The following is a 12,456-nucleotide window of genomic DNA, read 5'->3' as shown; positions in this document are numbered from 1 at the left end:
CAGAGTTTTTGTTGCAGTACAGGTAACACATCATTTACATCATTAACTTGATTCCAGACATAATTTTTTTCAAAAATCAATTTAAAGTAAGTTGTTTGGATCATCAGTAAAACACCACACATTAGCTTGCTCAAGTCGTTCAAATGTGAGCATTTTACAACTTTTTTCAGATGTTTTAAAAGAAATCACTTTAGTTTTTTGGCTGTAAGAAAAACATTTTTAATTCATTATTAAATTCAATTTTATTTTATTGTCACTATATCTATATATTATAAAACAGTAGTGATTAAATGTAATAGTAAATAAAAGAGAAAATATATAACATGCTAAATGTTTTATCAGAAATCCAAAACCAATAAAAATAAGCAATTTTATGACATCACTCAGATTTAACTGATGAAATAAATGTTTTGCAGTCTTAGTTTTTTTTTTTTTATTATTGCGATCCAAGTCAATATCTACAAAGAGTACCTATATGTCACATTCATATCTCATATTTAGGACAACTCCACATTAGTCCATAACAACACTGAAACTGTCTCAACTGGTTCAAAATTATGTATTTTTCCAAACAAATCATATCAAATTCAGCTTCTAGTGACCTTAAAATAGTGGATATAAACAGTGTAAAAGTGCACATGTGACCTTTCCTCCTCTACTGCCCGGTCCGTTTTCATGAGACAAGGAGCATTATGGATGTTGATATCATATTCAATACGTGATAAAACTGCTTTGAATGTATTGATTTATTTACAAGCGCCACCAGATAGTCTTTCATTCTGCTTGACTGATGCTCTCTCCAATACTTTTGCTGCAAGGAGAGAAGGGGGGCAGTTTGTTGGTGGTGTCGTCATGTTGAGATGCTGTGTGCAGCTAGTGGGAAGGAAGGAAGGAGGGAAGGGGATGGGAGGGGAGAGGAGGGATGGGGGGAGGGAGGGAGGGAGTGGGTGGGGGAGTGTTGGGGGGGGGGCACAACAACAAGCGAGCAAAACAAAACAAGGAAGGGACAGAAAACAATTTAAAACTCTGTATTGATCCAGCAATAGTGATTGTACATATATTCCACAGTCCCAAAGGCCCCATTCCTGTGTCTCTTAAATGCAAAGGGAAGGAGAAAGGGAATAAAAAAACGATGGTGCTAGGCAAAGGCAAGCCACTCACCCAGTTGGGGGTAATGTCCCTTATATAGAAGTCTATTGATCTTTGCAGCGCGCCTGCCCACCCGCCCGCCCGCCCTCCCTCTGGAGTCCAACAAAAAAACACACAAACACGCACACACATGCACACCAGAGCACAATCTGGTGCTGCAGGGGGCCATGACGGATATGCCTGACAATAGCAGTGAACCAACCTGTTAGCTAATTGCCAGCAAAGACAATTATCCTTGCATTGTTTCATAATGGCAGCACATTACTGGAGTCTAATATACACACAGGGAGATTGGAGGATTTGACCGCGCAGTCCATGTGGGCAGCAATTCATTTGCGGAGGCCACAAGGGTCACGAGGACACTGCGGGGAGGACTCTGTCAAAACAGAAGTCACCCCCGAAGCAAGTGACTTTACAGCTGGCAAAGGTACAATATAATGCCATCTAGGCCTGTCACAATAAATTATTTTATTGGATGATACATTGACCCACAAATAGTCTTGATAAACAACATTACTGTCATTTTAAGACCATTCTTTAACAATGACATAATGATAATAGCATACTAATGCAAGTACGCCCTTTCAAAGAGCAATTAACATTTTCTAATTCTTAACGATAAATGGAATTAAAACATAGAAAAATATAGAACCACACAACCAAAACAATAAATATCAAATGGATTCTCTGGCACCGTTAACACAAATTGGACTTCAGCTAATATTTAACGTTTGGCGAAGGGGTGTCTTTCATTAATAGGCAAAGTAGGGCCAATCCAACTTCCATGGCTCAGTATGTTGACTAGATATGTAGAAGTCGGTAATGGAATTATTGCGACAGGCCTAATGACATCATAATATGAGTGTGACTGTCGCAGATCACATTCAAATCATTTCAACGGAGATATTAAACATTTCTGCCTTGAAGCTGCTATAAGTGTTGTCATCGTGTTAGCTAAATTTCTGTCCGTTTTGCTGTTTGCTATCCCTTCTTCAGTCACAGAGATCGATTTCCATCGGAAATAGTGGTAGTTCAACACTGGAGACAACAACTCCATGATCTTGCCCTACTAACATCTTTTGTTTTGACTGAGAGACCCCTAGTGGAAGGAAATTACAAAATGTGTTTAATCTGATCTAAATCATAGCGTCTCGTCACAGCGTGAAGTCTTGAGTCGGGCTGATTTGGATCTATGATTATCGGGTAGAAGCCATCTAGCTTCTGTGAAATCACTCCCTACAAGAGGAACCACGACATTAGTCACTAGCCTGCGAACACTGAAACACGGCACGCTTACATCACTGTTTTGAAATTAAACAACCATCATCCAGGAAGTTTCATCCGCTTCAGATCTATTCTGAGCAATAATAAAGCATGTTTCCACTGTATGGAGATGGAGGGATGCAGCGTGCTATTATCCGAGACGGAGTGCTTCTCCTGGATGAATGCTCTGTTCTACAAGCTGCTCAGACTAGTATTTTGACAGGCAGTGGATAACGGTGGGTCCAAAGCAATCACATCTTTGACTTTGACAAATGGCTGCGCTGTGGCGAAGTTGAAAATAACACACATCCACTTTAATCTCTTTCTTGATTAAATTGGAAGCACGTCTTTTTGACATCATGCGATTCACTCTCCGAGCACTGACTACTGCACAGACACGCACACAATCCTCAAGATCGGCCTGTTGAAATGATATGGACCCGTGTGTGCATGCGATATCAGGAGTTGCCGAGTGAGGGGGTAAAAAAAAAAGGAGAGAAGGACGTTTTTTTTTTTTGTCTGAGTTAACAAATGACACATGTATAAAGGTAGAACTGCAATCGATGCCAGTATTTGGGCCAGAAAGATATTACAGGGGATGACATAAGAAGGGTCCAGAGAGGGGGAAAAAAGAAATGACACTAACCAGAATGTGCGTGGACAATTATTCACACCATTTCTGGACAATCTCTTTGACATGTTCAACAAAAATATTTGAGTCTGGAATTTGGTTCTCCCGCAGCGTGTCCATCAGCGTTACCTAGGAATGGTTTGCTTTTTCCTGCCAAGCTTTTCCTCACAGGACCCCAGTAGGGATTAAGAAATGAGGATGAGGGAGGAAGAAAAAAGGTAGGGGGTAGATGGATGCATTGGGGGATGAAGGAAGGTGAGGAAAGAAATCAGGGGTGTTATAAATAACACTGATGAGGTGAGCTAGCATTGATCCACGCTGCAGTTGAGAGGTGGGTGGTCCTCCCAGTGCTTAATTGCCAGTCATGTGCGCTGGGATGCGGCTTCTACTAAATGTGGTCTGTCTCTCATTAGGCTTGGACAGGCTGAAAATACAGCGGTGAGGGCTGGAATCGGGACTCAAACAGAAGGAGATTCAGAAGACAAAGTGCTACAATTAAGACTGATGGGAGGGATGATAGAAAGGAAAGAGTGGGGAATGGAAAAAAGTGTTACTCACGCATTCCCCCCTCCAGGTCCTGGAGGTACCTATCCAGGATGATACGAGCCATCAATGCAGGAGACAGATCCACCTTTACATAGATTGGACAACACAAAATAGAATTCGCCTTAATAATAAAAAAAGAAAAAAAAACAGACTATGGCGTCACCGGCAAGTTAATACTACTTCAAAACGTAGGTATAGTGGAGCTGTTATTCGTCTCTGGAGAATTACTCCATTTACAAACCGTCAGACTAAATCTCGCATATCCAGCTGGAAGTGCGAACATATTTCAAAGAACCAAAGAATTACAGCACTGAAATTGCACGGTCAACCTACCTTTCAGCTGATGTCACATAGATAATAATGATTGTAATGGCTCTAAATGATATTATTGCGTTTCCAAACCTTGACCTAACTTTCGACACTCCCTGTGCAAATTGGTCTTTGAAAGCCTTGCTTTGCAGTAACCTTTCCCACAGGAACAAGGGATCGCCTATTACGCAGCCAGGCTACCCGGCTGAATTGCCTTCGCCTCTGTCAAGCGGACAACCGTAGTCTCTCATCTCGTATGAGAAAGCATCGCACAGGCTAGAGACAATGGAAGGCTTTAATCATAGGATGATCACCAAGGCAAAACTGCACAAACCAACAGGACACACCGGAGGGACTGTGGGAATGCAGTCCTTAATAGGAAGGAGAGAACCTATGGCTGCAGCACTCTTTGAACACAAAAGACACCTTGAGAGGTGTGCAATGTTTTTGTTTCGAGGGCAGGGAGAAGCCCTGACAGGTAAGGGAGCACTAATGACTGATACTGAAGGTGTCTGTCTCGCCATATCGTTATCAGCACAATGCTTCTCCACTCATTCTAAACAAAATCACAATAAAAAGTTTTCAAATGGTATGCAATAAGAAAACAACAAGAGTTATTCTCAATTAAAAAGGTATCAACCACAAAAAGTCTCAAATGTTCTGAAGCAATGTAGCAAATGTATTTTCAAAAGTTTTATGTTTGCCTTTTAAACAATGCAGACGCCGCAAATAAGAAGACACATGAAGTCATTTACAACAGAACATTTCACAGCCTCTTCAGTAGGGAGGGAATTAAAACATTGCTTGAAGACTGCCATTCCTAGCCAGCTCGTTATGAAACACAACGTTCTCGCAGCGGAGGATAATTTTTTCTCTTGTTAGCATAATTGGGTACCAAAAAGTGAATTTGCCCTCAGCCTATAGTGAGAGTGGTGGGTTTCATCTTCTCTCTGATGCTTCCTAGAAACCCTTGGAGCAGAGCGGCTTCTCTCTAAACAATGTCTTTTTACCCGCAGTAGTATTTGTTAACATCTCCATAATATTGCACTAAGAAGGCAGCGTGTAAAAAAAGAAAAAAAAAAAAAAGGCCAAACGTGTCTATAATAATTAAAGGGTGAGAGCAGAGTTTATATCTTCATTAAGACTTCTGTGAGCTGTTTCTTAGCATTTGTAGCTTGCAGCTATGGGGGCTCTCTTTCCTCTCCCCCTACCCCTCCTCATTTCCTCTCCCTGTCTCCTCTGTTCTCAATCCTTTCCTCCATTCACACCTTCAGATAACGAGAGCGCTTCAGATTCCTGGTAACCTGCATCAGGGCTGACACATGAAAAATGGCAACATTACCAACGCTGGCCCAGTCTGAATAAGGACCACCTGATTAGTTCAGGTACTTGCATCTCCCTAATTTTCATATTAATCATGAGTCCATCTCCGTTCTCAAGTCAGATCGCAGCACTTCATGAGTTTAACATGTGACTAAGAGTCACACAGCCTTGAAATCCCGAAGAAATACAATTATTGTTCAGTAAAACTCTGGTTTTATCAGCCGCCAAAGCTAATGGGTGTCACAAACAGTACTGCATAACTGCACCTGCTCTAAACCCCGACTGTTTAAGTAACCTTTACATAAAGCTCCACATAAAGCATGCAAAAAACAGCAAATGTGGAGTTTAGACCCTTCATTCATAGAAGAATACTGGGGGCAAAAAAAAAAAAAAGAAATCCATGAATAGTTTTCATCATTGTTAATCATTTCCCTCTGTTGGAGATATATTGTCTCATAAAGGGATGAAACTACATCAATTAGCGGTCTGGGAGACCATGAGTGCTTGGTTTAAATGTTAAGTAGCATATTAAAATGACAGTTAAATGGTTCATAGACAGTTATCTCTGAGCTGAATTTAATCCTTTGGAGGAAAAAAAAATCATGTGTCAATTAAATGGAGAATGAATAATGGCAGTTAGCTTTGAGCTGCCACTGATGCGTATGAACTACTCTGATTTTAGATTAAGAAACCCTCAAATCTCGTTGCCCGGTGTAAGCACCAATAAAAATTTAAATGTGCATTTAAATATTTTAAAAGGTTATGCAGCCTATTTCAACAATAGAAATAAGAGGAAACCACAAGACAAACAATGTATTCAAATGACAAAAGATAAACAAATAAGAAATAAAAACAATATAGTACCATTTTGTTACTACATTAGCTGCCTTTACTCCATTTTGCTCACTGAGTAGTAACTGTTGGTTAACTATTTGGTACTACCCTAAAAGAAATGATAGTCTAATGAATAGGTGCAAAATGTAAGAAACACTAGTGGCCACTGAGTAGATTCATTTTCACTAATGTGAAATTCACAAACTTGATCATGTGAATAATTTAGGTGCTTAGGGCATGAGGCTATTTGAAGAAATCATAAATGTTCTCCACCTGAATAACTTGGATTGAAGTTCACATTCATGTGAAAATCAATTGGAATATCCTCAAAATCACAATATGAAGCTGCACTGTTGAAAGTAAAATGTGTTACAACAAACCATTAGATACAAACCACCGTGGTTCTACAGCCTACAAACGATATCTTCAAAAGGTAAAGGAACATGCTTGTTTGGTACAAACCCCAGCAAAAAAATCACATCATCATTTTAAAATTATTTCCCGTTCAAATGTAATGCAAATATTACCATTTCCATTACAATCATAATGGTTTGAGACCTGGTTGAAGGAACTGATGGACATTTTGCAGGTTGAGAGACTGAGAAACAAACTATCTGGCAACCCTCAGAGGTGTCTCAGAATATGAAACCGTGTGTTACAGCACATCAAGGACCAGCAGAACTGTCTCCTCTTCAAACAACTGCCCTGTACCTCTTTCTCAACGTGCAGTGAAATCTGTAAAATACTGAAGGTTGGCCAGATGCAGTTTGCACCATGTGTTTCTTGTTTGTTTTGTCGTTGTCGTCATTCTGGTAGGGGCTATACTCTTATTTATCCAATCACCTTCTCATTGAATATGAAAAACCACTACAAATAAAGTGTTTAAAATCATAATTCATAATCACAGTAACACAACATCTGTCTGAATAATTGCATATGATTTTTGGCATATCATTCAGCCCTATCTTAATAATTATATGTATGAATACCGCTCGCTACATCAACCAGAGGACGAATCCTACACTGACCTACCAAAGTAAACAAGACGACGTGATGAAGAGAAGAATCAACCAATGACCCTGCCCTCACCTGTCCGCAGTTTGCCGCAACTCCACTTGAAGTGCAATTTGGAAAATTATACAATCAAACACAAAAAAGTATTTTCACATCTGCTTAATGGAGGCGAGAGCTAATTACATTAAATAATTGATAATGGACCATTTTACCAATTTTGATAATGACTAACAGACAAAACTGCAGCCAATTTCTGCCTGACTAAAAAGTAGGCATCAGTGGAGGAGTTTTCTTCTTCAAAGACAAAAAAAGAGAAAGAGAGAGAGAGAGAGACAGAGAGAGACAGAGAGAGAGAGAGAGAGAGAGAGAGAGAGACAGACAGACAGACAGACAGACAGAGAGAGAGAGAGAGAGAGAGAGAGAGAGACAGACAGACAGACAGACAGAGAGAGAGAGAGAGACAGAGAGAGACAGAGAGAGAGAAGGAAAAACCTTAAAGGTTGAGTCATTACCTCATTGGCCAACTCCAGCAGAACAGGAGCAGTGGGCTGTGCCTCAGCTTTACTCAGGTACCTTTATTATAACAAAGAAGAAGAACAGCAGAAAAAAAAACATGACCCACAAAGGTAGACAGAAGGGGTAGAGGGGACTAGACTGGGCTAGCCAAGACATGCTAATGTCCCTGATGACTTTGCCCTAGGTGGCATATGGCAGGCTCAGTGCGGTTAAAACAGCACTGCTTGAAGGGCTTCAAATTTCCTTGAAGCCAGACAAGCATATGATAGTTAGTTAACCCCTGCCGCCCAAAAAGCCTTTTTTCCCTCGCCAGCTAAAACTGCAGCTCCCCTCAGATCTTACCCAGATCATCTCTGAGGTTTGTTGTTCTAAGTTGATTAGAAGTGCATTATCCAGCCTTGTTTTCCCCAGAACAATGGCCTAATAAGCTAGATAAAGGCTAATTGCAATATGCAAAGAGGCTTTCCCCCCTACAGCCTGTTTTTCTTTTTCTTTTTTTTCCCTAATTTATCCTTATTCATTGAATTACAGATAATCATCCAATCATAAGCCCGTGTAAGGCAAATGTCCAATCGCTGGTAATTTATTTATTTTTTTTCTGCTTTCAATTTGACATGGAGAACAGAGTCTTAACTTAGCAGGTGCAAGTGGAGGTCTGGAATGAATCCTGAGGGTGGTGATTTGTTTGGAGGAGATTATATCTGTCATGGTGGCCCACCTACTCTCCGACCGAGGAAGGGACTTGCCAAAGTCCCTTTCTCAGAACGGGGAAGACAAAGGGTGCACACATAGAGTGGGAGGCTGAAGGAAAAAGCAGCGATAGAGATGAGAGGAAGATAAACACAGAGTGCTCGACAGAAGAGGGAAGAGCAATAAAGTGATACAAACTAATACAGCACCTTTGGTAGTGGCTTTCAATAACATCTGGTGCATGGTGTCTGGAGATTGTTCTTTTGGTTCGTTTCTGTCACAAAGAGAACACAGATGTAATTAGGGGGTCTACCAAATTTCACTTAATTATGCAAACCTGTGTTGTGCATTGACAATTAAAATACCTTGTTACTTAAAGCTGCTGTTACTGATAGATTTTTAGTAAAATAAGTGTTAAATAGCTTTCAACGGTTATCAGTGTTACAGAGTGACTAACCAGTAACCAGTCAGTAACCTATGTCTCCTCTACCATCGCTCGAACGGTAAAAGAGAAAATACATTTTTTGGTATCCCTGCCCACTTTATCCAATCAGGACAGAGAACACCATCATGAGGTGGTCCTATCTGCTCAAGGAACAAGGACCCTCTTGTTTGCTGCTTGTCATGCAGTGACGTAGAGAGAAAGGAGGGGATGCCAACTCAAAAATGTGCACATATGTTTTTAATATTTCATTTTAATATTTCATTTTTAATATCACAGGTGTCGTGTATATCGCGATGTTGCAACGCCCCTAAATACAATATTGGGTTTTAATGATCTAAATGGATGGAATCGGCTTCTTTAAAATGGCCACCTCAAGATGTAGTAATAATAATAATAATAATAATAATAATAATAATAATAATAATAATAATAATAATAATAAAAGGCAGTTTATTTCCATTAAATTCATTCAAAGGCTAATGCTTTACATTTTTCACTCCACCTGAATGAATTGCAGCCTCAGCTCCTCCTTCAGGCTCTATTGTATATCAACCAGCACAAGAGATCTTGGGTCAGAGTAATTTAATTTCAATAAGTTTGCTGGGGGGTCAAAGTGTGCCAATGCAGCCTTGTTCAAATAGCCTATTCCCTCCTTCCCCCGCTCACTCAAACCTTGTATTCATTTCCCCCTTTTCGATCAAACAATGACCCTATTCCACATTCCAGACCTTGACATTTCCATGCAATTCAATTGCCATTTTTGCCGAGAAGGATGAGGACAGGGGATAAAAGAGGAAGAGCACTGGTTGAAAAACAACTTATTTAAAAACTACTACACACAAAAAAATGTAATTCCACAGAGACAGGCGGTGTGACTGACACCTGTCAGGGGGATGATAAATGACTCCATTTTCTGCCTGTGCTGCCTTCTGCCACTGGCGGCAGCGGCCATTTATCATCATCCGCTGTCAGCCGTGGAAAGCAGCAGTGACAGTGCGAGTCAGCAAACATTTAGCACACGCAGCCGCACTACACGGGGAAATTATTATTGTCAGAATAATAATGGTTTAGCATAATTTATTACAGGTCCACCAAATAAGCAGGGGCTAGATGTTATTAGACAGATGGATGGGAAGACTTGGCAGACATCCACCGAGGCTCAGGCAGGCAAGGGCCCTCAACGTGAACGTGAGGAGGAGGAGGCAGGAGGGGGGTGAAATAAACGGGGGTACGGTGGTGGTGGTGGGGGCGCATCCTCCAAACCAATCAGAGAGCTGGCAGTTCAATTACAAAGAAATAAAGGGACATTCATCATTCAATTAGGCACCTGTCAGGGCTCACAAAAGAAGAAAACTTCTAACCTGGTACTCCAGGGAGAAGATGCTCAGAAGAGTGGACTGCGAGTGACTGGAACAAATAAAAGAAGGACAAAGTTAATTACCAGAGTGCATTGCACAGAGACAAAGGGAGAGGGGGAGCTTCAAAGCTGGGGCCAGCTGCCCTGTAATCTAAAAGAACATGAAAACAAGTGTGGCAAAGTTGTTCCAGATGAACACCTCTGACAAAGGATTCCTGCCACGATGGCGTGGGGGGGGGGAGAACGGGGGAGGTTGTGTGTGTGGTATGAGAGATGAGAAAAATATAGCCTGTGTTTTTTTTTTTTCTTTCACTCATTCATACATACCATCTTCTTCCCTCCCTTTTCATTCCTGTGAGAATGCTGAAAGCTAAATTGTTCTTAATTGAAGTGCAGTAAAACTACACAAAAGGCACAAAACATGACAAAATTGGAGAGAAATTGAATGACATTCATGCAAATAACTGAGAGGCTTCAAGTCCAATCACCAAGTGGGAGAAGTCACAATAACTCCTTGGTTTTGGTAGATCTCTTTGCAAAGGGTCTGACCACTGCTGAGTGTGTGTATTTGTTTCGTGTGATACACAGATAGGAGAAAGTTTTTCCTGCTTCACTGTCAGTGCTGGCATATGGGCCGCTCTGTAGCCCTCCCACTGCAACTGATGGGCTTTGAAAATGGAAACTTTCACTGCAGGAAGCTGGGACTCCCAGGAGTCGGTCAATTCCATGGGTTGCCATAAGTTACATTCATCTCCAGCTCCAGTCAATGTCAAACACCTGGCAGAGAGGCAAACCTGGAAAACAGGCAGCTCCAACAGGGACTCGCAGCCCCTTCGATACCTCCTCCCCAACCCCCGCAGCATCTTTTGAGTTGAAGATATTTAAAGCTGTGACAGATATTATTCTAATTGGATGATACATGCATATTAATGAAAAAAAAAATGCGGTGGAAGCATGTACACATGGCCATACACAAACTGCTCCGCAATGGTCTCCAGTGGTTTGTGTCTCCATATAGCGCTCTCAGTACACTTGATTGTTAAATTTAATGGACTTTTCGTTACAAGTCACCTGAGAGTTGTATGTAAATACTGACGAGAAGCCGAAGCTTCCAATCAGCATTGAAATATTGAGTCCACGTAGGCCTTCAACATCAATCACCATAAACCATGAAACAACCATGTGACGTGTAAACAAAGCCAAAGGAATCTCAAACATTGATTTCTGTCTGGAGTCTCGGTCTGTGACCATCTCTTAATAAAACCATTTCAACCGCTGGAATATTTTATAATGAGTAACCCCACCAAAGACATCATCTTGGGTTCTCCAGATGCCACTTTTAAACAGTTTTACAGCTCTTGCTGGAGAACAGCTAATTCTCAACTATTCAAACTCTCGGGAGGCTCGACGCACCATGTGGATGAGTCTCATCAACCACAAAGTCATAGTGACAGAAGCAAAGGAACAAATGTTTAGAGTAAACAAGAAGAAGAGAAAACACCACCACCTCAGCCTTAATTTTCAATGATGCTCGGGGACAAAGGGGCTACTGCAATTAAGTGGGGCCATTAAATGGTCAACTGTCAACATGTGGGACACTTAAGGGAGGAAAAAAAAAAAATTCTTCCACACTTCAACCTTTGCACCTGAGCGTTTCAGCAACATTACAGCCTTATTGTTGGTGTGGGACCATCACAGTCCCCCTGTTGGAACAGACATCTGTTAGGTTTTAAATGTATTACTCTCTATAATGAGCATGATTATTGCCTAATTGCTAAATCTATACCCTGTTAACTTTAAAAAGGGACATAAACTGCTCCAAATATCTGGGAAAACATATGTGTTTGAAACACCAACTTTGGGGACTTTTTTTTTACCTCAATGTTTGCCAACATTTGAACTGGACGAAAACATCAGAGCTGCAGAAAATACAAAAAAAAAAATCATAAAAAGAATGTAATAAGTACAAAAACAAACATTTGAAAACACCGAAAACAAAATTAATGAGAGCAATGTAAAGCGATGGGGGCAGATACCTGGATTCATACCAAGAGTTGTGTGCGTTTTATAGAGTCTGTCAAATTTTACACGGCGCTCATATTGCATAATGCCCTTTTTCCATTTAATAGACATTAACAATAAATTACGGCGAACGTTACATTAATGTATATCCAACCTGTGCTCTCCTGGGCACAGTTTGCTCACTTCATGCTAAAATATGGAGACAAGTGCACTCTCACAATGGGGATCTGATCTGCCTTGCTGCACAGTAGTGCTACATTTTCACTGGAATATCCATATCATAGCCTCATAATACCATGTAATAATACTCCACTGCAGTGGTAATGAAAATAATTAAACTGATGCAAGAAAAATGTC

At 40.7% G+C, this 12,456-nt stretch overlaps 1 protein-coding gene across 6 annotated transcripts in view; it reads right to left on the bottom strand.

Annotated features, from left to right (window-relative positions):
• Positions 1–12,456, bottom strand: part of cdin1 (CDAN1 interacting nuclease 1) — a 58,695-nt gene that overhangs the window by 37,382 nt on the left and 8,857 nt on the right. Inside the window, exons 3-6 of one of the 6 annotated variants that reach the window (XM_037072604.1) lie at positions 10,082–10,127; positions 8,485–8,549; positions 7,582–7,642; positions 3,602–3,674 (exon numbers count right to left, since the gene is read on the bottom strand). In XM_037072604.1, coding sequence (XP_036928499.1) covers positions 3,602–3,674; positions 7,582–7,642; positions 8,485–8,549; positions 10,082–10,127 — 245 coding nt within the window. The remainder of the gene's footprint in view (positions 1–3,601; positions 3,675–7,581; positions 7,643–8,484; positions 8,550–10,081; positions 10,128–12,456) is intronic. The other 5 variants (XM_037072605.1, XM_037072606.1, XM_037072608.1 and 2 more) reach the window with 5 other exon arrangements.

Source organism: Acanthopagrus latus, chromosome 16 (genome assembly GCF_904848185.1).
Source record: "Acanthopagrus latus isolate v.2019 chromosome 16, fAcaLat1.1, whole genome shotgun sequence".
Taxonomy (NCBI): Eukaryota; Metazoa; Chordata; class Actinopteri; order Spariformes; family Sparidae; genus Acanthopagrus; species Acanthopagrus latus.
Note: the sequence above shows the minus strand (reverse complement) of the source record. Positions and strands in the feature narration are given on the sequence as shown.